General features: G+C 44.2%; 1 protein-coding gene across 1 annotated transcript in view; it reads right to left on the reverse strand.

The window, feature by feature from the left end:
- PDLIM4 (PDZ and LIM domain 4) overlaps positions 1-27,647 on the reverse strand; it is a 123,414-nt gene that overhangs the window by 51,447 nt on the left and 44,320 nt on the right. The window contains exon 3 of the mRNA XM_075900355.1: positions 12,693-12,777. Within this exon, the coding sequence (XP_075756470.1) occupies positions 12,693-12,777 (85 nt within the window). The remainder of the gene's footprint in view (positions 1-12,692; positions 12,778-27,647) is intronic.

Below are 27,647 nucleotides of genomic sequence, written 5' to 3' on the forward strand. Positions count from 1 at the left end.
GGCCGGTGAGTGCATGCATGCCCCAACCTTGCTGGCCCACAGCACGGGGAAAGAGGAGGATGTGCTGTCCCAGCACCCCCTGGCCCTGCATGGAACGGCGGGCAGACTGGTGGAAAAGAAGATTCAAGAGTTTAAGTATTAGAACCAAGAATCTGATATTTTTGAGGTATCTTCACATGGTTAAAACTAAATTTATCTGGGGATGGATTAATAGAAGTCCTCCCTCACTCTACAAGTGGGTTAAACACATGACAATCTGCATGAATATGATGGAGAAAATTGTTTTGAAACTGGCCAGCTTATTTTTGAGTAGCGAAGAAAAAAGGTAGCGTCTAGTAATTAACAGGAAACCTGAGCTATTTATTTGACAAGTCCTGGCAATACCTATGGCAAACGCTCCACTCAATCATTGCAGGAAAACACGTTTCCAGAAAACAGACAAGGAACTTCCATGACTATTCACAATTTAGGCACCCACAGTGGTCCCACCTTATCCTCTTTCCGACTTATCAACCAGAACTGGAGCACAACTGCTGATTTCCTTTCTTCACCATACTCAGTCCTGCTCTTGTCACAGGTCAGTGCCAGATCTGTTATTTGTAAGAAGCTTGGAAGACCACATATGAACATTCCTGATTACAATGAACTATTATTCAGATGTGATCATCTCTGTAAGAGCTTTGCCTTTCACGCACACATCTCAAGGTCATAACTTTTCTCATCTGGGAGTCTGGACAAATAAACTAGCCTTCTGCGGTATTAATAGGCACGCGTCTGTTCAAACAAAGCCATGTAGATGATTCAACATTACACAAGAAGCAGTTGATGATGCTCATTACACTTCACAGAAATATTTTCCTTTTGGAGGAATCAGAGAATAGAACTGTGTTTACAATATTTACCTAACATATTGGTTGCTTAGTAACCCAGAGAGATATATTAGAATGGTAACATATGCCCTACAGAGTGAAGACTACATCTGAAATGAATGACTATGAAAAATGAAATGTTACCATCATTTTGCCATCTCCTGGATTTTAAAAACAGTAACAGAAACACTACTAAGCCCAGAAAAAAAAATTTGCAAGTGTGAAAATAAAATTTGCAAATGTCAAAAATGAACAAGGATTTGAAACAAACAAACAAACGAAAGGCCCACCAGACACAACATTTAGGTTGCTAATCTAAAGTTTTTGTACCTGTTACCAATAAACTTTTTCCATAATTACACTAACATTTATTGTGTTATTTTTAAAAGGACAGAGTCACTGTGCTATATACCATTATATATCGTTCAAATGGTAGTTTCCTTTTTCCAGTCGACCCACGTTCTTACCGTTAGTAGAGCCCTATAATCACCTGTAATGGGAACAAAGAACTGTGGCAAATAAACTATTCAAATTACAGAAACTGGCTGAGGAAAATAACTGTTTGAAAGGCTTTAACTCCAAACTTTTCCCTTTATTGCTTAAATGCTTTTTTCTGAATCACATTCAGATGATTGAGAAATTCACGTTTTTCAACTGTTAAGTAGTAGCTGGCAGGGTGATGAGGGCAGTAGTGAAAGCAAAGTTAAGTTCTTCCTAGTACAGGGCAGGGGCCACATGATCTCCCCACGTAATCCCACATGTGACTCTGCCCCACCTGTAGTCCAGGGACCCCATGCTCTACTTCCCCCCCTCCCATGTTACCTGGGCTGAGGGTGGTATGACAGCCGGAGGAGCTGGTGGAGTTGTACTGCTTGCCCTGCCTCTGTCCTGGCCAATGGGAAAAGAAACAAAAAACTCCCAGCCCTGCGCCCCCCTGTCCTGCAAAGGAGCTGCCTTTCTTCCAGCTCCATCTGTACAGCAGAAATCCTACGGGGAGACAGGACTAGGGGTCTACTCCTTTCCATGCTGCAGTGGCAGGCAATGAGGAAAGGAGCAAAATGCTGGCAACTCCTCTGGCTGTTGTACCAGTCCCAACTCCCCACATGCCCAGACCTGCTCTTCTGCAAGGATGCTGCTGTACACAGAGCGCTGGAGGAGAGGCAGCTCCATAGAGTGGTTGGGGGCAGTATGATATTTTTCCGACACGGTGTACTGGGCTTTGCCAGCCACTTTCTTGATGTTACAACTTACTTTCACCTCTGAATATGAGCCTCAAATAAATCTAAGGTGGTTACCGCATTAAGACCCATTATCTTGCAAGCTTTCCTCACATGGAACTCACACTGAAGTCCACTTCACCCGCATTCTCACACTGAGCAGTAATTTACTCGCTGATTAAGCCAAATGCTTTTAATGGAGCTACTTATGGAGTAAGATGGTACTTAGTCTGATTACTTGTGTGTCTTCAAATACTAGGGGTGTGTCTAGACTACAGAGTTTTGTTGACAAAAGTGGACTTTTGTCGACAAAACTATACCTGCGTCTACACTACTGCTGAGTTCTGTCGACATAACGTCGACGGAACTCAGCAGTTTTGTCGATGCTGGTAAACCTCATTTTACAAGGCATAACACCTTTTGTCGACAGAGTTCTGTCGACAGAAGGTGTTATTGCATGTAGGGTTGTGTCTAGACTACAGGGTTTTGTCGACAAAGCAGCTTGCTTTGTCGACAGAACTGAATGTGTCTAGACGCTCTTTGTCGACAGAAGTTTTGTCGACAGACACTGTCGACAAAACCCTGTAGTCTAGACGTACCCTAGGAAAGGCTTGGAATGTAAGACCTGATCCAAACTCCACTCAAGTCAACGTGAATGTTTCAGTAGGCTTTGCTTCCAGCTCACAGTGTATGAAGACTTTACTAAATAGAGGATTCAGAAACTTTTTTCCCCCCTCCTTAGGCTCTTTTTGTACTTTTAAGTTAATGCTGTTTGCCACATTACAATGTCACTGTAATGATTCTTTTGCTTTCAACTTGATGAACATTGTTATCAGTTACAAAACCCGCACCCGTATGAAAATGTGCATATAACCACATTGCCTAATAAATTGGACATGCAATGCTGTTATTGTCCTAAATAGTGATATCTGGACTTGAAATGCTGCATAAATACTTCCAATTTATAGCTGATTTGAAGGCTTCTGTGTATTGCTACAATTGAATTAGTCCTCAGACAACAAGCTAGAGAGTTCCAATTTGCTTGGGAATCTAATGCTGTGCCAAAGCATTATCTCATCTTTTGTTTTCCCTATAGTGAGAAACAGAGATTGTTCCCCTTTTGCCATACAATTTGCTAAATTATCCTTGAACTTTCATGCATCAAAAGTTTGTTTTGTTTGGTAGCCTGCAGTAGCAATGAAGACCTTTTCTAAGCAGAAATAATCCAAATTCTCCTTTTTCTATTTAGCAAAGTGAGGAAACTGTCTGCCCATTAGACAAAGTTTGCTGTTGCTACCTAATACCATGAGGTAAAATTCATCCCCGATATTACTTTGCTGAATTAAGGGTGTGTTACATTAAGGATAAATTTGACCCATGCTGTTAAAAGGTCTATGAACTTGGAAAATTGTTTTTAAAAGATTAGCCCTTTTAAATTGAAAAGAGTCACCCTATTGGATAAAAAATTAATGTAGGGGTAAAAAGTCTGTTAGAAATGTACTAAAATTTTGGGCAGATCAAATCCTTTGAAAATTTGTAGAAGCTACAGTCCATATTTTTCAAACTGCACCAATATTTTAAAACATAATTACACACTGTTTATACAATTACACTATAGAACTATTACAGGAATAATTTGATATACCTCCGTTCATAGTACCTCTCATGACTTTTCACAATACAGAAGCAAAGTGATCCATAAAATCAGGAATGTTAATCACGTGAACAGAAAAGTGTTGACTAAAGAAAAAAGATTTCATTTGTGAACTAAACTACCTCATTGAGTCAACATTTCTATTATCCTCCTGTAAAAGCAGGTTCCAAAGCATTAGCACACATGATGTAGCTATCAGATGTCTAAGCATCTAGCTATCAGATGTAGTCAGCTGCAGGCTCCAATTAAATTATCTATATAGATGCATATTTTCCTTCACAGCTAACTAATCTGAAACTAACCCGATCAGGTCTTAATCAGGCAAACTCCCAGGGTGGAGGAGTGCATGAAGTCTTTGCCCCACACCCTGCTGGGGTACCTGGCGCATACAGAGAACTGCCAACTATTTTTAACAGCTGGCAGTTCCTTCTAGGTGCCATGCACCCCCAGCAGCGTGAGGAATTGAGGAGACTTCCGTGCTCCCTCTGCCCCCAGGCCAATTGTCGGGCGCACTTCCCCACTGCCAAGGAAGGAAGGAGGAAGGAAGGGCCCAGGAGCATCAGCAAGGGAGCCAAAGGGAGGCCTCCGCTCCCCTCCCTTCACCTTCCAGCTGCTGGGAAAGGCCTGGGGGCAGGGAAATGGACATAATCTCTGGCTCCTCCTCCTCGCCTTGCCAAGGCACGCAGTTCCCTCTGGTGCTATGCGCCCCTGGCGGTGGGGGAAGAAAACTTCGCATGCTCCTCCCACTGCCAGGCCAATCAGGGCCTGGAGGCAGGGGAGCATGAGAAATCTATTGCTTCCCACTCTGCCCGGGGTGCATGGTTCCCTCCTGGCAGGGCAGGGCGGGTAGTGAGAGACTTCGGGTGCTCCCCCGCCCCCAGGCCCTGATTGGCATGTGGGCAGGGGGAGCATGCAAAGTCCTCCCCCTTCCCCCCCCATAGGCCCATAGGTTCAATTTACCTAGGGGAGGAGGAGCAGCAAGGCAGCCATGGACAGGATCAACCCACTTGGTAGGCCGGATCCGGGCCACAGAGGCCCCTTTATCCACCCCTGCCCAAAGAGCTAAGCTTAAAGGGCACAAGATGCTACAATACAAAACAGGATGAACACGGACTGACATGGCCTTACAAACATGCACACTTCACAGAACAGGTGGGGCTTCCAATAACACAGTTTCATGAAGACCAATCCAACACTGACAGCCAGGGGAGAGCTGAAGATCATTAATGCCAACATTGATTTTCTTTTACTATGTAGTCCCCTTATTCTAGGCATCTCTGACTTTTACTGGGAGGCTCCTTTGTGCTGCAATCTAGCTCTAGAGACTACAACTCCCATGAGCCCTTGGGAAAAAGAAGGGGAGAAACTGTTGCACTCTTCCAGGTAGGGAGAGTATTAGTGAGCTTCAATTTGGAGAGAGGAGCCAGATTTCTGGTGTGGAGCCTTTTCCAGTTCTAGCTGGATGCTAGAGCCTGCTGGGGCTTTGATCTAGCTGGCTACTTCAGGGACTGTTGGTGTTATTGCCCCTGGAAGGGAGAGACCCCTTGCTGTGCCTGTTACTGAGACAAGCCTGCAACGAAATAACTATGGCTGTTTGGGAAAGTGCTGCCCAGGGAACCAGATCTGCTGGACTGCCGTGCCTGGACTGACTGCCTAGCTTGCAACAACACACACAGAACCTGCACAGTGCTCTCTCCACTCCAGCTGCAGACCTTTAAGCACGCCTACACAAGTGTCTGGGACTCTGAATCCAGAGGAGTGCACACTCTGGGGTGGGATAAACGGTGGCAGGGTAAATGCCAGTTAGACTAAAAGTGAAGAAAATCAATTAACAAAGTACACAGATATAAAGGAAACTTATCTGTTAAACACTGTTCTTTAAGTTGGTAAGTAAAGGTGCGTTAATTCTAATATAATCAATTAGATGTATATTTTTTATAATTGTTAAATAATAAATTGTTGTTTTGAAGTTAGATCCAGATTATTACTGGAATAAGTTTATTCCCGGAGGCTCCCAAGGCACACCATTAAGTGTGCACAAAGCCAGCCATGTGGAGGCACCGCCATTGTATATTCCTTTAGGAGCAAGGGACTGCAGCAAGGAGGTGGATAGGGAATCCCCAACTATACAACATCACCACTGAGGTACTCAGGATCGCCTTTAATGTTTAAACCATAGGTGCCCAGGCACACAGGTGAGCGTGGCCTGCTCCCAAGTAACCCAGGAAGAAAAAAGGGGTTACAACTATGTCTTTAGTGAGCCCAATGCTGGTCAAACAGTCATTTCTAATCAGCCCATCACCCTGGTATCTAATAGGGATGTAAACATGTAACCATTTAAATGGTTACCCAATGCATTAGCTTATTGGTTTCCATTATGGTTATATGCCGGCTTCTTGGAGCAGTGCCAGCAGGGGCAGAATGGGCCCATAGCCCGTCAGCCCTGCTCAGAGGGAGTCGGCTGTCACCCCACAGTGCAGGTTCTGCTGTATAAAGCTTACTGTAGAGCCCCTACGAGTGAAACCGCTAGGATTTTTAGCAGTTACACGGTTACCTTTTTAAACGATTTTTTTACATCCTGAGTATCTATTTGCTTCTATTTATTCACCGAGCAGGAACAATTCAGGCAGGCTTTCCACAAAGCTTATATAGTCATTCATACCAAATCAGTGGTAGCATTTGACATACACTTTTGCACTGTGGTAAGAGCAGAGTGACAGAAAGTCATGCCCACAATTTCTAGGGATAAGAGCCTCCTTCAGCCTCAGTGTCCATTCAATCCTTAGCCTTTCTAATAAACTTGACATGAGAGGTATCAGATAAGTTAGTACCAGTTCCAAGGGTGGTTTTTATGAGGTGGAATGCTGCCAACTGGGAACTAGTGCACTATCTTGTTTTCTGAGGAGCACCTAACTCAGAGGGCAATAACTTTTGATCAATGCCATCCTGAGCTATATATGAAAGTCTCTTTGTTTCATTAGCCTGCTAATTCTCTGCTCCCATTTCTGCTATATGCACAATTCCACCACCAATTGAATTTGTGCTGCAATCATACTCATGATCAGCCATCTGAACTCACTGTCAATCAGTGAGAACGGAGTTCGACCTCACAGTCAGAGACATGAGTTTCCAATCTTCATCACGCCACTAAGCTGTCAATTTTGGCAGCATGTGAGTGGTCAAGAAAATAAACATCCCATTCTTTTATTAGCACCATATGGCTGTATTTTGACTAGAGAGTGAACGTTAAAGAAACTAAGCTCAGTGGAATTTTCAGAAACTAATCTTTCTTCTCTGGTAGCTCACTGGCATTCCCTGCTTTCATTGTCTACTAGAAAATGAGGCAGCAGTTACATACACAGCCTCATTAAAAAGGGGTGAACAGAGCAGACAATGACACTACAGAACAAGGCTAGAGACTGATGTTTTAAATAGTGAAGGTTTCTTTCAGCTACAGAAAATTAATACTTCAAATAGCACTACTACTAGTATTTGAATAACACAAGCACTGTATGATTGTAACTTCTTCAGGGTTGGTCCCGTCTCTCTGTTATATGTTTGTACACTATCCATAGATTCAGAGTTTAAGGAAAGACGGGCTTATCCAATGAACTTGACTGACCTCCTGTGTCTCATAGGCCATTAAATTTCAACCAGCTACTCCTATACTGAGCCCAATAACTTGTGTCTGACTACAGCATATCTTCTTGAAAGGCAACCAGTCTTGATTTTAAAACAATAATGGGGTTGGGGCCTTTTGGGAGTTACCACAAAACAAATATTATGGTCCCAAAGTTTGGATTTGGCTCTGAACTCTCCCCAAGTTTGCAGATGTTTTTCCTTGGAACACCATAGAGATGGAGCCAGACACTGAATTCAGATCCAGATATGTACATCATTAAACCCTGGCACTGTGATTGTAATTTGAACCCTTGTTTGCCAACACACTCTCTCAGGTCTCTCTCTAGTCCATGCAGTATATACGACCTTCACCTCTGCATCCTATCCTTGCTATCTCCTGGTGCAGCTTCCTCCCAAGTCATTTTGATTGCTTTTAGTTCTGCCTCTATTGTGCATTTCCATGTTACCCTCTTGGTTCCATTCCAATGCCCATCTTGTTTTGTTATTCTGGTATTTCCTTCATGCATGTCCAGACATCTCCATTTTTGTTCTGTAACTCCCTGTCCTAGTGGTTTCTGTTCAGTCCTCTCCCAGAGTTCTTCACTTGTGATTTATTTCTGGCCATCTCATATTGAGGATTTGTCTAAGGTAGCTGTTTATGAAAACAGGTTAGACAGAAAGTTCATAAGAAGTCTTCAAATTTCATCTCTATTATATAGCAAGACTGACTCAGCAATGATGTTAAATATTTAAAAGCTAGTTAGGAGGGCAAGATTTCTGGTTCTCCAGATCAGCTTTAGAGTTACAAAGAGATGTCTGGCTTTCACCATTCTGGCTTTTAATGTCATACTTGTAACAGTGCCAACATATCTGCAATATCAGACCTCTTATATGCCAGCCCCTGAAAGTATTACTGGTGTGTCTTGTTGTGTGTCAAATGTCATGGTTTTCTATTTTATCTATTTTCTCACTGTTTGTAGATACTAATTATTTGTTAGAGGTGTGTTTAAGTGGGATATCAGGAAAAGTTCCAAACAATGTTCCATCATGTTGAAGAATTGAAGCTCTATGGCTTGAGACAACTGCAACCAGACTACACAAAGCACCAGCAAACAGACCATAGGCAACAGTCCTTTGCTGACAAGATCATCCAACTAGCCATTTCAGATTCTGAGTTCTACAATTCTGACAGCATTAGTTTCCCTGGGAATACCATATCAAATTAAAGGTTCTGGGATTAGTTCCCAAAGCAATCAATGGAGGAGTCCTGGGTATATCAGGAGCCACCTCTCTTTATGACGAGGAACTTCCTTGCCAATTGAGCTATTGCAAAATGATGGAATAAAAGCAAGACCTGTAAGAGCTTCTCATTGGCTGGCCCACAGTTTTGTAACTCCCCCCTGCAAGAGATGAGAGGCAAAGTGACCTGGCATAATAATAAACACACACACATCTCTGCATGTGACAGAGAAAAAGAGGGAAAATCAGGCACTCAGCTGTCTTTTATAATTTTGGTTGTGTTCTGACATGGGTGGCAGGTGCATTACAAACATTACAATCACCTTGGTAGATAAAAAAGCCTTAGAACAAAGGCCTTAGAGCAAATTCTTATGTTTTTGTTTTGTTTGTAATTAACATTTTATTATTTAAACCCTTCTTTATTTGGCAATCATTAAATTAGTAAACAGTCAAACACTTCCAAGGTATCTTTGTTCTAACAGAACAATCTAAAAACTAACAGACTAAAACCTTGGAGGAAGGAAATACATGTGCTCCACATTACTGGAAAGCACAAAACCTCAAGTTCTTTTCATGGAGAGTCCCAAATCTATTTTTGTGATTCATGAGCTGGCTTGCACAAAGATCTATGTATTCTTGGGTTTAAAGGCAGATTGTTTTTTTCAGGTGCACATGAGGTTACATATTTTGAGACTAACTATTACTTTACAATGGATCTTTTATTTTTGCACTTCAATAAAAGACCCTTTGCTAAAAGATTTGGTATAACATTACACAGGGATAGCCTTCTGGCATATGGCCCCTTTCCCACTGAACATCAAAGTACTTCTGCAATCAATATAATCCCAGCTCCGGTGGGAACGGGGGGCCTTCTACAGCTGTAGTGTCTATAGGTACCCATGGCCATTCCTGACATGCTAGTAGTAGAAACATACATCTCAGAAAGTTTAAAGATTAAGACAACCACTTGCATCCTTTAACGGCTCAGTTCTAATTACTATCGTTATCAGTAATATTATATTGCTGAGGAATCCCAGTTATGGACCAAGATGCACTATGCCAGGCACTGTACAAACAGGAAAAAAGACATAGCCTGCTCCACCTGACAGTGAGTATGTGCCTGCCTGCATTTCTTGGCACGTAAGAAACCCATGCAGTTCTGAGATGTTAGACTCTTTTGGATAGGGATGGTGTCAATCGACACTTTTTTATAGTCCCTACCTCAGTGAGTCCCTGGTACTACACAGAACTCCTGGGTGTATCCAGAGACTATGGTGAAAGTGTCAAACATTAATTCTATTGGCCAGAGACAGCATGAAACAGGAGGGGCCTTGAGAAATGGCCTACTGTCTTGCAACAGGAGAGAATTTAGTCCAAGAAGAAGGTCAGAGTGAAAAGTCATTTGTCATCATCAGATATTTCTCCATGTTACCCTGCTGTTCATGTGTCTAAGTACTTTCTGCCGGCTTTACAGATTTCTAGTTAGGACATATTTGGGATAAATTCTGGTTCAGAAAAACATGGTTCTATAACAGATTAAAAGTCCCATTAATTATAATTTATGTCACTTTGTCTTTTTTTTAAAGTATGTACATGAATAGGAAAATTGAATCTAATTTGCTTTAAACCTCAGAAATGTTGCATCTGGCAGTCAAAATGGAAAACATTTGTTCCTAATTCAATACTGTATGCAAAGTTTTGATCATTTCAAAGTCTATCCAACATGTCTGTCAGAATTCATCTCCCTAATTGATTAATTAAGCCAGCAAAGCCAGAATTCAAAAGCAAGGGGTGTAGACCTCCATGTGCTTCAACAACTGTGGAATAAATGGTGCCAGTGTGATGCAACCTTCATGGTAGAAAACTGTACACTGTTTCTTTAGAGCAGTGGAGCCGACAGCCTAGCCAGGGCCCTCGGCAAAGCAGGGGAGGCTGCTCTGCACCCCCCAGGAGGGACAGAGCCTCAGATAGAAGGGGTAGGCCTGGGGGTAAGCAGCCCTCAGTGCTGCCCGGAACATGCCATGCATTGCTCTGGCAGTGATTTAAAGGGCCCAGAGTGTCAGTCACCACTGCAGTAGCAGCAGCTGGGAGCTCTGGGTTCTTTTGTATCGCTGGGCCCTGGGGTAGTTACTCCCTTTCTTTCCACTCCCCATCGGTGGGCCTGCTTTAGAGCTAGCCAATGTTTTCCTAAAATCCTATTTGAGTTTCCTGTTAGTAGAATTCACCATTTGTGGTCCTTTCTGCTGTCAGTCTTAATGCCACTTCCTCATTCTTCTCTGAAGAAAAGTCTGCTGTTTTTCATGTTACGGTAACTGTCCCCTACAACTTTGTAATTGTTACATCCATCCAGGACTGAATTTCATATGGGGCCAGGCAGAGTGAAGGGAGAGCCCATGATTAGCTAGCCCTGAAAATGTATTGCCAGAGGTTATGCCAGAAAAGTAAAAGATCTTACAGAAAATTCTAAAACTAAACTGAGGCAGCAATCACCTGAACAGGGTAACAGAATGAACCAGCATGAATATGGCAAGTAGAAATTTTCACGGACAAGCAAGCTACCCACAAAGATGGCCTTACAAACAGGAACCTAGAGTAAACCCAGATGCTGTTGTCTTCCTAAGTCTGCAGGCAGACAGCTCCAGCGCCTCTGCTGACACTGCTCAAGACAGTAGGTCCTTCACACTGATCTTGAGTTTGGATTCTGTTCTCTTGCTATTGGGAATCTTGGTGTGAGGGGCTGAGGGTACTAGGATGGGAGGGAGAGGAAGGGAAGAGAGAGACTGAGGAGCAGTTAGACCAGAGCAGCATTTCTGTGAGCTTTCCTTGCAACCAAAGCCTGCTGGGCAGTGATGAGGTGGGTCACCAGCAGGAGTTGGATCCTGCCCCTCTCCAGAGACACAAACGCTGGAGGAGCAGGCAGCTATTGAGTTCCCCACCTTCCTGGGGACACTGGGGCCAGGCTTCTGTCCTACAGTGGTGGCCGAGAGGCTCTGGTCTTGCGGCTCCATATCCCATCATCCCCTCCCCTCCGCTTCTATACCTACCTCCCCATCCTGGGCAAACTTTGCCCCCATGCTTGCCAGGGCTGAATAAATCTGCTGCTGGGAAAAGTGATATTCTTAGGTTTGTTGATATCGCTTTTCATCGCAGCAGTCTTATTAGCTAGCACGTCTTTTTAAAAAAGCAACCAGAAAAGCAAAAGAACCAACAAGAAAAATGAAAAGAACATGCAAAGCACCTCATCTGTTTCTGTCCAGTGAAGAATAGAGGCAACTGCACTACGGATATAAACCGCCATTTAAAAAGATAACGGGTTAAACACTACGTTTAACAGGTTAGTCATGGAGCAGCTCCCCCACGCCCATGATGCAACATGGTGGGCCTGGCCAGGTCAGAGCAGCCCCCACCAGTGGTGATACGTGAGCAGGGGGCTGCTCCAGCCCAGTTGGGCTACCAGTTAACCGGTTACCAGTAAGGGTGATGCTTATCAGTTACCTCTTTACATCCTTAAACTGTACATTATTTTTATTATCAAGTCTGCAGAAACACTCAGTAAATTATAATGACTTGAATACATATATGTGCATATTTATTTATTTTTCCTAAAGTTAATTAAGTAGGTTAGTAAAAATTGCCAGTGAGGTCATCAGCAAGAGTTGGTGGTTGTACTCTGAGACCACCAAAAACTTTGTTGTAAAAGTCTTTGGACTAGAGAAATGTAGTATTGGGGGGGGGGGAGGGCGCAGATTTTGAAGCACAGGGAGAAGAGACTGAGAAATAAGGGGAAGAGATAAAATACAAAAGAGGAAAAACAAGACAGAGATGAATGGAGACAGTGAAAAGGAAAAGGGCAAACAAACACTGACACAGGAAAAGACGCACCATGGTCTGTGACAGGACAGAATGCAGAGCAAAGTGAAGTCAATCCCAGAAAGGAAAGGAGATATGAAATAAGTTACAAAAACATGTTAAATGGAAAGCTGGTTGACAATAAAATGTGTTACTATTAAATGAAAAGGGGCACTCTTTGAGGACATGAAAGCAGTAGTGTTTTTTACCAAGCTAGTAGACCATTAATTATTGCTCTCAGACCTGTGGTTCTGATTCGATGTTTATCCGGTAAGCTTGTGCTTTTCCATCTTCTAAAATATTAGGAGTCCAGGTCTTGCCTTCAGCTCTGCAATAGGGAATTAAAGAAGAAAATTAAACAGAGAAGTTCAATGACATGTCTTCACAGGAGGTTACCAAATGCTATTCTGAAGCACAGCAGAGTTTACATGGACATTGTTCTGCAAGAGGTTTGCACCATTGCTGCCTGAGTTACTCTTCATCCTTTCTACACCACATGCCTGCTAAAGATGACATAATACTGCACTTTCTGTTCACAAATGTATCTTCAGCCATCCAAAGTGAGCGTTGGAGCAGGCAAATGCCACCGTTACAAGCTTTTCCATGGGCCTGAACGCTTTTTCCACAGAGGTGTCCCAATGTACTGTAGGAATTAGCTCACTGACATATTTCTGTTCAGTTCAATGTGCTGAGCACACAGGACCTGCTTTCTGTGTCTACTGCACTTGTTGGAAAAGACCCTTGTTTTGCTCTCTAAAGGGATGCACAGGGTTGAACATATATATTAATGTGTTCCACTAGCATTTTTTTTAAGCCAAAAAGAGCCTCTTAAGGGACTGAAATAGGGGCTGAACATTTTCCAAAGCACCTCAGCAACTGAAATGGCATAAAAAGATCAGGAACAGGATTTTCAAAAGCTCCAATCCCATTTTTTCCAAGTGCCATTTTCAAAAGAGACATAGGCACTTAGGAGGATGAGTCCCTTTGGCTTTCAGTGATATGTAAAAGCCTAAGTGCCTGTATCACTTTTGAAAATGGGACTTTGTAACTTTTGAAAATCTTCCTCCTGGTCTTCTCTCATAATTTCTGTTTCTCAAGACTGAATACAAGGGTGTTGTTTCTACAGAGGTATTTACGTGACATGCCCTTACCCTCCCGAATCACTGAAATATTTGTGCCTCCCAAATATTTAGCCTTGTGACACTCCTGAGGTAGGAGAATATTATCCCCATTTTACAAATGGGAAACTGAGGTACGGGGAGATCCAGTGATTTCTCAAGGTCACAGAGAAAGTCTGTAGCAAAACTAGGACGTGAACCTTGATATCCCAGGTCCAAGATTCTGCCTCAGCGCTGAAGCTACGGATCCAAAGGAACTGACAGTTGCTGTTTCTAACATGCATTTTAGAATAGTGTAGACTATTAATTAATAACAGAGTCAGATCATTATAGCTATGGAACACATAATTCTGGAAAGACATTTTAATTTAAAAAGCTCTGCATTACGGCAGGGATGCTGCAGTTTGTCAATAACTAATATAATAGCAACCATTTGCAGTTATATTGCACCTTTCCTCCAAGAGTATCAAAATGTGCCAACAGCCAGAGAAGGTCAGGCCCATCAAAGTCATAGGGACAGTTTCTCAGAGCTCTGCAGTCACCAAGAGCTTGACAAAAGTTAAAACAGCCTCCGGGGTTGCTGCAACTTAGGCCACATCTACACTAAAGGGGAAGGTTGAAACAAGATAGTCAGCTCCAGCTACATTAATTACATAGCTGGAGTTGATGAACCTTGATTCAAGTTTCCCCATCATCCCCACAGTGGGAGGCCGAAGGGAGCAAATGCCCCCTTCGGCTTCTTTTATTCCTCATAGGAGCAGGAGTACCAGCTGCTAATGGGGCGCCCCTGAGTTTGATTTAGTGAGTGTTAACAAGACCCACTAAATCAAACTCTGGACAATCAATTGTGGCAGCATCTATCTTCCCCGGAGTGAAGACATGGCCTTACATCGGCTGGTAATAACACTCCTCCTGCAGGGCCAGTTATGCAGCTGGGTTCACCACAGCACAAAGCTGGAGTGGGGTGCCAAGCATAGGTGCTTTTATTTTTCCCCATGGGTGCTCCACTCCCCCCCCTTCTTCCAAGACCCCTCTTTGCTCCACCTCTTTCCACCCCTTGCCCACCCACTGTTCTCCACCCTCCACCAAGCACCTTCCCCAAGCTGCCGAACAGCTGATCTGTGGCACCTCCGAACAGCTGTGGCTGGTGGGTGCTGAGCAGCCATTACTTATTTTCTATGGGTGCTTGAACCCTTGAACAACCATGGAGTTGGTGCCTATGGGGCCAAATACTTGGTTTGCACAGGTTTCTCAACAACTCACCTCTTGGGAGTTAATAATATGGTGCAAAGATTCCATTTTGCCCCAGTCGTTTTAACTTGAAGGAATCTGTTGCCTGCATCTGCCGCTCTTTCATCATGTGCTTTATTCATGCAACAGTGCAACACAGGACTTTCTGTTTAGCTTCAGGAGTCACGTGCAGATAATTTTTGGAAAACGTGACCAATTCATTTAATCTAATATGTGTAGCTTATTGACGGCAGCCAAGAATCCCTTCACTGGACTCTGCCCCCAATTTGCCACACACCACAGCTGAATTTTGTTTAATTATCTGCAGCATGTCAGTTTGGAAAACAAGACATGCACAGTTTTAGTCCAGGAATATTTGACTCCAACTCTTCCCTACTTCCTGTCTTTGGGTAGAGCCAGGCCACTTATAAACCTCTGAGGAAATAAGGGCCTGATCCAAAGCCCAGTGAAGTCAATGCAAAGGCTCCCAATGACTTCAACACTCATGCCCAAAAGCTCCATGCTTTTATTTTTCCACGTTGTTTGCTGCCTCTGAGTCTAGTTTTTACAACACAGGGACATTTGTTATTTTTCATTGATGGAAATTTTACTCTAACTGCCCTTTTTATAGTGACTAGATGCTGGGGAGAGGAACCACCCTTATGCCTCAAGTCTGTCCCTAGAAATGTTTCACTGTTCAGCATTCCCTGTTCTAGAGTGGCTGATCCTCTCAGGAATCTTAACATTTCTACTACTCCTAGCTTGATCTTTACTATAATCTTCTGCTGTGTTTGCTGCTCCCACTTTGAGCATTTCATTTTGAGGTGGCAGAATATGAAAAGGTCTAGCTATTTTGGTTGAGGGCGTGGGAGGAAAGGACATTCATCATTTCATTTCTCACCCCCCTCAAATTAGTTTGACATTTGTTCAATGAGAATCAGTTATGAATTTGCTGCTCTGAGCTACTTCGGAGACCAAATGCTAAATGCGATTTAAGAAGAATCCCTAAGATTTCAACAATTCCAGCAAATGAAAGAGGAGGGATACAGAAAGTGATTGGGGTTCAGATAAAGTAGTAAGCAATAGGATATTCGCTCTGCCTTAAGCTGCCTAAGGGATATAGTCATTGCTAACTGCAGAACGGTGATGTCTCAATTCTCCCACAGACTCAGAAACAAAGAGATTGTGTTGGGTGTACCAGGAAAACTGGGATTAAGTGTTCCAAAATGATTCAAGGTTTCTTTTTAGATACATGATGGAAGAGAAAGTTGTAATTTAATCACCAGGTTCACCCATGATATCTTATATATGGCAGGAGCTTTAAAAAAAAATCATGAGATTTTCCCTCAATATCGACATATCTGGCCCACAAAGAAAATTGATTTAAGATTTCTGCAGCATCAGGATTGGGCCTGACTGGCACAGGATTTTGGCTTAGCACTCCTACCAAATAATTATCTTGAAGAGGCAGCACCAGGCCTGATTCTGATCTCAGTGACATTTATCCACAGAGTTACTCTGCATTTACAGCAGACACACAAAAATCAGGGCATGGCCCAATGTCTGTAATGAGGCTCTGTACAGCAGAACTAATTGAAAAAAATGCAAATAAAAGTTTGAAATGTGGAAAATGTGGCCCTGCCCAGACAATAAGTCACCCTCAGACACACCCAAATCCCCACAGAAATGCCTGATTGCAGGCTACATCAGTTCTACTCTGGAGCCTGCATTGTGCCTGGCCTGTCTGCAGATATGCAGCGAATGGGGAAGGGACCTTTGAATGATCCGCACAAGGGCCAGGCCAAAGTTGAAGAGCTTCTCCCACTGAGCCTTCAAAGGCTTCACAGACACCAGCAAGGGGAGATCCGTCACCCCAGTGCCACTCTGCTCCTGCCCACGGAATGAGATCCAAAAGCAGAGGGAAAATAGTCACGCTTCATAAAGGGGTAGTGGGAACAGAGGGTATGTCTACACTACCCCTCTAGTTTGAACTAGGGGGGTAATGTATGCATACCGAACTTGCTAATGAAGCCCGGGATTTGAATTTCCCGGGCTTCATTAGCATAAAGCTGGCTCCGCCATTTTTAAAAGCCGGCTTGTTCGAACCCCATGCCGCGCGGCTACACGCGGCACGGGCTAGATAGTTCGAACTATGTAGCCATTCCGATCTATCTGTACACCTCATTCCACGAGACGTACAGATAGTTCGGAATAACTACATAGTTCAAACTATCTAGCCCGTGCCGCGTGTAGCCGCGCGGCATGGGGTTCGAACAAGCCGGCTTTTAAAAATGGCGGAGCCGGCTTTATGCTAATGAAGCCCGGGAAATTCAAATCCCGGGCTTCATTAGCAAGTTCGGTATGCATACATTACCCCCCTAGTTCGAACTAGGGGGGTAGTGTAGACATACCCAGACCTATTCCCCCGGATAGTAGGAGCCCTGAGATTCAGGAAGGAATCTCAGGGTTAGGCAACTCTATGCCACCCGAAAGAGGGTTGTGCCTTTAAGCACAATTGAGCCCTTGCTGTATGCAACAAAATGAGACTTCTCTAGTGGAGTAGGTGAGATTACACCTCTCACTTGTCTACTCCTAGAAGGCTGCTTAATTCATGGCTTAAGGACAGGCAGAGTGTTTTCAGAAGTGCTGTATTATATTGAAAGGAATGAAAGTTGGGTATGCGGAAGTCAGTACTCTGTATCAACAATGCACTACTGTAACACAATTCCTTCTTCAACAATACTAAGAAAATAATTCTACCTGCATTCTCCCATGCCTTCAATAGATTGTTCTCTGGGAACAGACCTACTCACAAGACATTATTAAAACACTGGAAGAAACTGTAGTCACCCTTAATCTGTCATTAATTTTTTGTCTAGTTGACTCGCTGTCATTTTAGAAAAACTGCTTGCCTACAGTAACTATCGGGAACAATAACTTGTTCTCTTCATTTGCAGAATTGCTTGAAAGTCACGGGAATTCCTGGCTTTTTTTGCACTTCTAATTCCTCCAACCCTTACCAACGAAATCTTAACATGTGAGGAAAAGGCCAGAATGACGGCCTTGGACGCTGTAGTTCCTTGTTTCACAACAGGACAGGTGTGAACATGGACAGCAGCTGTGCAAGCTTCCCAACACAAGCATATCATTGTGTGCTGTTCTTGGCATGCCAGGGTCACCTTTAGGGGTGAGGGATCGGTTTGGCTCATCAAGACGTGTGTATCTCTGATTAGACAACAAGTAAACTGAGAGTGCGGGATTTATTTTGTGATATGCACACTAGTTCACTAGGAATTGGATTAAAATCACTAGCTGCCAAGGATACACCTCATAATCCCAAAGGGGTAATTTCCCTTAAGTAAGAAATTCAGAATGTTGGTTCAGTTGCTACAAAGCCACATAAAATTACCGCAGGGGTGGGCAATAAGCCAGAGGCCGTTATCCAAGGTTAGCCGCTGGTGGGCCGCCAGCAGTTTATCTAACTGTGCTTCCATGAGTACCACTGCTTGCGGGGCCCATTGGCCATGGATCGCTATTCCCAGCCAATGGGAGCTGCACCGGATCCCGCAGGTCTCACTGGCCGGGAATAGCGTCCACGGCCAATGGGAGCTGCAAGAGGCCCTACTTGTGGAAGCGCAAGTAAACAGTGTGCCAGCAGCTCGCCAGGAGCAAACCCTGGTGAACTGCCTCCAGCTTTTATAGAGCCCTGTTCAATAAAGCACTTCAACATGTACAAAACTCTACGTATCTGCTTAAAGTGATGCACATGTTTAAGTCTTCCCCAAATCACTTAAGTGCACACAAAGTAGAGCATGACATCCTGTCTGGTCTCCAGACCACAGACTAATTTAGCCTTGGAGCTTCAGGAATTCACAAGGCAATTCCTAGGACCTGGGAAATACAAAACTAACTCCAGGGTTGATTTGCCCAACTTGCCTTTTACTGAGCACCTGAGCAACTTTCTATGGAGGTGGAGTTTCACGTTCTCCTCCCTTTATTTACCCAGCTGAAGTGGTATGTTGCCTTTGGAGCTTTGCTCAGCCAGAAAGGCCCGGGATATTTTTTGCTGCATCACACCTGAGGAGTTCCAAAGGGGAAGCTGTGATTCACTTTTTTCAATGGCACATTGATTGGAAACTTGGGACCATCACATATAGTGATATTTCCCATAAACCAACAATATTACTGCATAGCTTCCAGCCAATGTACCCAACACGTTAGTCCCAGGAGCCTTATTAAACATTTATAGTACTGGAAAAAAGTCAGAATGCAAAAGGAAATTGACCATACAATGCTCTGGAGAGTTTTAGGGGTAAATTTACAGAAGAGCCATTACCAGAACACCTTTTGTGAGTATATAGGCCTGTCCATTTGAAGTAAAATTCATCTCATGCAGAGAACCAGCAAGGCTTCTCAAACCTGCCTTAAGTGGAACTGAAATGGTGCGTAGGCCTCATGCTGAACTTTTGCACAGGAGTGATTTATGCCTTTTGGTAGGGCTGCCCATGCCACTAAGGCAAGCACAATCTGGCTCTTTATTTTTGCACAAGGCTCCAGTTGGCATGAATGGTTCAACGCCACGGCAGAATTTGGTTCTTTATCATTTTTAATCCAACCTTAACCTTTGGTTATAGGTCTAAAAGGGACTGTAAAAATGGTACTATTGGGTTCCATGTATATTCGCTCCCTAATACATGATCCCAAGTCTGATCTGAGTGCAAGTAAAAGGTTGGAATTCCTAACTCCTGTATTCGTATCCTGGCTCTGAAATGGAACATGGGGTCATTCTGTATCAGGAGCTCACTTAGCAACTCCGATGATGAGATGAGAGTCAAAATGGAACCCAGTTTACTCTCCCTTAGCTGTTGGTTTGGAGGGCTAACAAGGGCAAAAAGCAGTACAGGTTGGACTTCCCTGGTCTAGCACCCTCGGGACCTGACTGGTCCTGCATGAAGGATTTTGCCAGACGAACGGTGGTCATTTCTGGTCTCCCTTCCCTGCTGCGCTGCAGGCCCCACTGAACTTCCTGGCCCCACCAGGCAGCCCCACTGCAGCCCACCAGGCTCCCAGGCCCAATGGCAGCTTGCTACTGACAACCCACTGCCTTGCTGGCCCACAGGGCTCCCAGTCACCCTCCACCACAATTCTCTGGTCCTGAAACATTCTGGTCCTGAAACATTCATGGACCATGTATGTTGCCAGACCAGAGAGTCCTGGTTTAGAGAGGTTCAACCTGTATTTACTTTTGTCCCTGAAGTAAGAAGATAAAAATGAGAGGTTTTGGTATGTGTCATTTTAACAGTTTCTTTTCAAACTAATGCAATTCAGTTCAGGAGAGTACAGACAAATATTAAAGATGCCATGTTCCACCTGTGAGTACCTGTTCTACTTTTGGGGCACAGGAGATCCACATTTTGAGGAAAAATGGATACTTGAGGTAACAGTCTATAGGGGTGACTGCACCTCAGACCGTTACTTATAGAAAGTATAATCCCAGCTGTTTTAGACTGAAAGTACCTCAAAGTTGGGGCTCATACAGGTTACAATTTGGAAATAATTTTTGGAAGAAAAATGCATTGTGTTTTTTCTAGCTAATGAAAAGTAGAAATAAAAAATTGAAAGACAACATAGAATCTGCATAATATGATTAAGCGAAGTCTGCCTTTTGCAGCAAAATGTAAGACTTTTTTTTTAGGCAAGATACCTGTTTTCAAGAGTGGATAGTGTAGCTGGAGTTGACATACCTTAGAGTGACTTTCTACAGTGTCTATACAACATTGTGTCGACGAGAGATGCTCTCCTGTCGACTTACCTAAATCTCATTCCGGTGGAGTGTCAGAGTTGACCAGAGAGCACTTTGCAGTTGATTTAGCAGATTTTCACTAGACCTGCTAAATAGAATCCCGCTGCATCAATCATAGCATCATGGGTCCCCAGTAAGTGTGTAGGCATGACCTCACAGTCTCCAATCGAAGTTAAGAGTGCTTAGGATCATGTGGTTTATTCAATTAACCCTGGCAACAGCAGAACTCTAGTATTTAACAAGCTATAAAAGGAAAGGCACGTGGTGAAGGTGAGGCAGCACAGTTATGTTTACTAAACTTCAAAACCAAATTTATTCCCGTCTTTGTATATTATAGGGGTGTGTATTTCTGAAGCAGACCATGCCTTCCCAGTTCAAGATTATTTTAAGTATTTGTATTACTCAGAAACAGTTTCAATTATAAATAAATGAACCTGGGCAAGATTTACCATACAATGATTTTATCATCAATTTCCTTTTTTTTTTTTTAACTGAAATCTCTGGCCTCCAATTAAATGCAAAAGGTGCGATAATTAAACATCGAGAGTGTTTTTGTGAGAAATAATGCTAAGCGTAGTGCTGATTAATAAAAATAATAATAATAAAAATCTCTTCTTTAAACAGCTGCCATAAGCCTGTCATTTTACTCTCCTTTGGCAATCTCGGGATGATAAATGAACCATATATTAGGCTACCTCGGCTTCAGATTTAACAGGAGGAGGAGGAGATGACACAGGAGGAGGAGATGACACAGAAGCTTGCCAGCTGAGTTATAAGAAGTCATCCTAAATTGTTCTGCTAAATCTTCATTTACACTCTCACTTACTTTCTCCCACATAAACTAGAAGACATATGCCATTACTAGCCAGTCCTACTAAGCCCACTTGAACTCTTGCCCTTAGATCTGAAAGCCATTAACTGTGACCCTAATGTCTGCCCCCTTTCATTGGAATGCCTAGGTAATTTATCACACATTACATCAGTAACCACATGTGAACCAGTTATACCAGCTGGCTTCATTCATGGGCTGAGGAATATTTTCCTCTGCTTCATTTCTGAACAAACGGGCTACTGTATAACTTTGTTTGCCCCAGCATGGGTGTCCTTGAATGGCCTCACACACCACAGGCAAAATCCTGCCCTTGTTGAAGTCAGTAAGAATTTTTGCCATGGACTTTAATGGGAATCAGGCCCCCATAGCTTCTTATGAAAACACTGTACACTTGTCCAACAGAGGACATAAGAACGGCCATACAGGGTCAGAACAATGGTCCATCCAGCCTAGTATCCTGTCTGCCGACAGTGGCCAATACCAGATGCCCAGAGGGAGGGAACACAACAGGTAATTCTCATGTGCTCCCTCTCCTGTCACCCACCTTCAGAAAAACAGAGGCTAGGGACACCATTCCTACCCATCCTGGCTAATAGCTATTGATGGACCTAATCTCCATGAATCTATCCAGCTCTTTTTTGAACCCTGTTAAAATCCTAGCCTTCATCACACCCTCTGGCAAGGAGTTCCACAGGTTGACTGTGTGCTCAGTGAAGAAAAACTTCATTTTTTTGCTTTAAATCTGCTGCCTATTAATTTCATTTGGTGACCCCTATTCCTTATATTATTATAATATTCCTTATATTGCGGGAATAAGTAAATAACTGTTCCTTAGCCACTTTTCCCACACCAGTTATGATTTTATAGATCTCTATTATATCCCCCCTTAGTCTCCTCTTTTCTAAACTGAAAAGTCCAAAGTCTTTTTAATCTCTCATCATATGGGACCAATTCCAAACCCTTAATCATTTAGTTGCCTTTTTCTGAACCTTTTTCAATACCAATATCATAGAATCATAGAATACTAGGGCTGGAAGGGACCTCGAGAAGTCATCAAGTCCAGTCCCCTGCCCTCATGGCAGGACCAAGCACTGTCTAGACCATCCCTGATAGACATTTATCTAACCTACTCTTAAATATCTCCACAGATGGAGATTCCACAACCTCCCTGGGCAATTTATTCCAGTGTTTAATCACCCTGACACTTAGGGACTTTTTCTTAATGTCCAACCTAAACTTCCCTTGCTTCAGTTTAAGCCCATTGCTTCGTGTTCTATCCTCAGAAGCCTCAGTTTTCTCCCTCCTCCTACTGACACCCTTTTAGATACCTGAAAACGGCTGCTATGTCCCCCCTCAATCTTCTCTTTTCCAAACTATACAAACCCAATTCTTTCAGCCTTCCTTCATAGGTCATTGTGATGGGCCAGCAGCAGACTGCACTAGAACTGGGCTGGCAGCAGCTCCGGCCCCGGCAGAAAGCCCGGGAGGCGCTGCCCAGCCGGTGTGTGGCTGGGAAGCCGCGTCCACTGTGGCCGGCGCGGAGCAGAGTCCCACGGCTGCGGCAAACCGCGCCGATTGACAGGCAGGCTCGGACGTGCACAACGCTGGGACACAACACCGCCCCCTACGGCCCTATGCAGGGACGCTGGCAATCCCGGGGGCGGGGACGAGAAGGGCGGCGTGATCTCTGGCGGGGGATTTAAAAGCCGGAACAAAGGAGAGGACGCCAGGGAGGTGATTCCTCCCCCCCGGTGGAGACAGAAAGCTGGGATTCTAGGAGAGTCATGGGACGGACTCTCACGTACCTACAACAGCGAGGTAAGGGCTAACAGCTTGGGCCCAAGAACCACTGACTCGGGGGAGGCTAGGAAGAAGCCCGGGGCAGGGCCGTACTGGTGCCCATGGGCTGATGCATTACGGGGTGGGACCCCGTCAGCCAGGTAAGGGTCAAAACCCAAAACCTTAGGGCCCCGGGCTGGGACCCGGTGGGCCCGGGTCCCCCTATCCACCCCTTTTATCCCTCCGTGCTACACACAATGCTGGAGAAAAGCGAACGGGTGCAAAGTGGTAGGGACCTCTGCCACGAGAACTGTGGGGGACCGTCCAAGGTGCCCCGAGAGGGGGAATTGGGGACACAGGGCTCGCTGGGCCCCGATCCATCCCTCCCGGGGGTGTCTTAGGAGCTTGTGCCCATTTAACTGGTGACTTTATAGCCTTCAGATGGCAGGCTCACTGGGCCGTAACCCCGAGTCAGGGGTTGCGCGCTCGCCCCCGAACTAAAGCCATCACAGTCATGTTCTCTAGACCTTTAATCATTCTTGTTGCTCTTCTCTGGACCCTCTCCAATTTCTCCACATCTTTCTTGAAATGCAGTGCCCAGAACTGGACACAATACTCCAACTGAGGCCTAACCAGTGCAGAATAGAGCGGAAGAATGACTTCTCGTGTCTTGCTCACAACACACCTGTTAATGCATCCCAGAATCATGTTTGCTTCCTTTGCAACAGCATCACACTGCTGACTCATATTCAGCTTGTGGTCCACTATAACCCCTAAATTCCTTTCTGCCATACTCCTTCCCAGACAGTCGCTTCCCATTCCGTATGTGTGAAACTGATTGTTCCTTCCTAAGTGGAGCACTTTGCATTTGTCTTTATTAAATTTCATCCTGTTTACCTCAGACCATTTCTTCAATTTGTCCAGATCATTTTGAATTATGACACTATCCTCCAAAGCAGTTGCAACCCTCCCAGCTTGGTATCATCTGCAAACTTAATAAGCCGACTTTCAATGCCAATATCTAAATCATTGATGAGGATATTGAAGAGAGCCGGTCCCATCTTTTTTGAGATGAGGTGACCACATCTGTACATGGTATTCAAGATGTGGGCCTACCATGGTTTTATATAAATGCAATAAGATATTTTCTGTCTTATTTTCAATCCTTTTTTTAATGATTCCTAACATTCTATTTGCTTTTTTGACTGCCGCTGCACACCGAGTGGATGTTTTCAGAGAACTATCCACAATGACTCCAAGATCTCTCTCATGAGTAGTTGTAGCTAAATTAGTCCCCATCATATTGTACGTATAGACATATCAGAGATTGAACACATATCATACAGTCCTGGAAACAGCTCCAGGAGACATTGTGCCTGAGACATCGGCTCCTGGAGCTCCATAAAGCCTCCAGAGCAATGATTCTCAACACTTCTTGCTGCCTTTCTCAACTATGTCTGGGAGATCAAAGGGACCAGCACCAGTCCACAGACCAGTCATTGAGAAACACTGCTCGAAGCTCCCGTTTGCCACGGATCGATGTTCCTGGGAGCTGTGGGAAGTGGCACGGACCGGGACACTGCTTCCCGCAGCTCCCATCGACTGGGAATGGTGATCCACAGCCAATGGGAGCTTCAAGCAGACGTATTTGAGGAGGCACAGGTAAATAAAGTGCCAGGGGCCACCAGGGGCTAACCCTAGTTTCCCACGTTCAGCTTACAGCGCACCCCATTACCTCCTAGCCACTGCTTCTCTCCCAGCACGGCTTCTTAGCGTGTGCCCCACATGCCTCGAGTGGAACATGACCAGGCTTCATCACTGAATTTCGTCCGCTGGGGTTGGATCATAAACTTCCTGCATTGGGTACGGATGGGGAGCTGATCCATGCCTTTCATTCTCCCAGCACTAAAATAACCAAGGGTATGTCTACACTGCATCCCTAGTTCGAACTAGGGATGCAAATGGAGACAATCGAACTAGTTAATGAAGGGGGGATTTAAATATCCCGCGCTCCATTAACATGATCTCGCCGGCGCGCTAGTTCGAATCACAGCTGATTCGAACCAGGAAGTGCGCGCCGGGACGCGTTAGTTCGGACTAAAGCCCTTAGTCCGAACTAATGTTACTCCTCATTTTTTGAGGAGTAACATTAGTTCGGACTAAGGGCTTTAGTCCGAACTAACGCGTCCCGGCACGCACTTCCTGGTTCGAATCAGCTGTGATTCGAACTAGCGCGCCGGCGAGATCATGTTAATGGAGCGCGGGATATTTAAATCCCCGCTTCATTAACTAGTTCGATTGTCTCCATTTGCATCCCTAGTTCGAACTAGGGATGCAGTGTAGACATACCCCAACAGACACCACCTCTTATCTATACTCAATCGGGTCCACACTCAACATCATTTTACAAAACGACAGCAATCAAACCAGAACCAGTAAGTCCAAACTTGGGTCCCCAAAGCTAGGCACCCTCCACTCCTGCCAAACCCAACTCAGGGTGCTTGACACTATGTCAGAAGACACTTGAAAAGATTAACCTTCCCTGGAAATCTTCCACCTAGCAACCCACAGATAAGCCATCTCTTAGCCACAGTGCTGTTTGATGTGAGAAGCTCTGAAACCACTCAACACCTCTGATAATACTGGGGTGATACAAGCACTGCTTTTTGGTGAACAGGAAGCTGCATCACCCCCAGCCCTGTGCTAAGCAAACCAATTCTCACTGCTGGGACACAGCTCTGACTTTCCTTCAATGCTGCAAAGGTAGAAATGCCAGTTTCCACGTGGCACGTATATTAAGACAAGGGAGTTAACTCATACAAAATACCAGGTATGCTTAAGGGGGTCTTGTTACAGATCCTATGAGAAATTCCTCATAGTCGCTCCTTTTAAAATCTTAACCAGGGCTTTCAACCTATCCTGGGATACAGCCCTGTCCTTTTCGCCTTTGCTGCTGCTTCCCTTGCACCTCAGTTGTTTTTGGCTGCTTGACAGAACAGATTCTCCAGGTGTCCTGCTGCCTGGGATCGCCCCAATTGCCAGCTGCCTACAAAGTCCAACGCTGGAGGTTTCTACAGTTGGCAGACAATGAGAGGAAGTGGGTTCCCTTCTCCCATTGCTGGAGTTTTCTTTAGCTTGAAGGGCTACTGGATGCACACTTGGGTGACAAAATGTCTGTGTCAGAGCTAGGAACAGAACCTAATATGAAGGGACCTGCATGCCTAATTCCCAGTAAAATTTAATAGGAATTAGTTGTCAAAATCCCCTGGGCAGCACTGACTATTTCAGCTTAAATGTTTTGACGCTGCAGCCCTGCTGTAACCAATACAACACTGCCTTTGCAGTGACTAGCACTCAGTGTAGGAAGGCGTCATCATACCGTTTCCATAAACTTATCTTTTGCTAGGCAAGCAAGCAAGCAAAAATCTCCAGCTTGGGCTTTACTGTGTGTTTGTATTTAAAAACTAAAGTGAATCCAACATGTGAACCCATCAGTTACAGTACTTGTCATCTAGTATTAGTAAGACTGCACTGTATGTTAGCACTTTGTTATGAAGGTTTTTATGTGTAGCACAAACACTGCAAAAATAGGAATTTGCTAATAATCTGAAGAGAAACTCTGCTTTGTCTTCTTGAGGTTTGGCCAGAGGATATTACTTCTGTGAGTATATTTTAATTCCTGGTATTTTTGTGCTGCTCTTCTAGGCTGAGTCCAGACTCAGGGGTTTTTTCGGGAAAAGTAGCCTTTTTCCGAAAAAACTTCCCCTGCGTCCAGACTCAAGCCGCGTTCTTTCGAAATTAAATCGAAAGAACGCGGCTTTTCTTTCGATGGCGGTAAACCTCATTTCACGAGGAAGAACGCCTTCTTTCGAAAGTTCCTCTTTCAAAAGAAGGCGTTCTTCAATGTAAATAGGGCTTCTTTGAAAGACAGCATCCAGACTCACTGGATGCTTTCTTTCGAAAAAGCAAGCCGCTTTTTCGAAAGTTCAACGTGCAGTCTAGACGCTCTCTTTCGAAAGAGGCTCTTTCGAAAGAATCTTTTGAAAGAGCCTCTTTCGAAAGAGGCTTGCAGTCTAGACATAGCCCTAGTGAACAGTCATGCTGGGTAGATATTGCAAAAAAGATTTCATGGATAGTCAAAGTCCTGTTATTTGATGTTATTTTACCTTGGCTATATTTCTGCTCCCTTTGGCTGTGTCTACACTGGCATGAATTTCCGGAAATGCTTAAAACGGAATACTATTCCGTTTTCAGTTTTTCCGGAAAAGGAGCGTCTACATTGGCAGGCTGCTTTTCCAGAAAAGCCCTTTTTCCGGAAAAGCGTCTGTGGCCAATGTAGACGTGCTTTTCCGGAAAAGAGCCCCGATCGCCATTTTTGCGATCGGGGCTTTTTTCCGGAAAAGACTACTGGGCTGTCTACACTGGCCCTTTTCCAG

The sequence above is a fragment of the Pelodiscus sinensis genome, chromosome 17 (assembly GCF_049634645.1).
Source record: "Pelodiscus sinensis isolate JC-2024 chromosome 17, ASM4963464v1, whole genome shotgun sequence".
Taxonomy (NCBI): Eukaryota; Metazoa; Chordata; order Testudines; family Trionychidae; genus Pelodiscus; species Pelodiscus sinensis.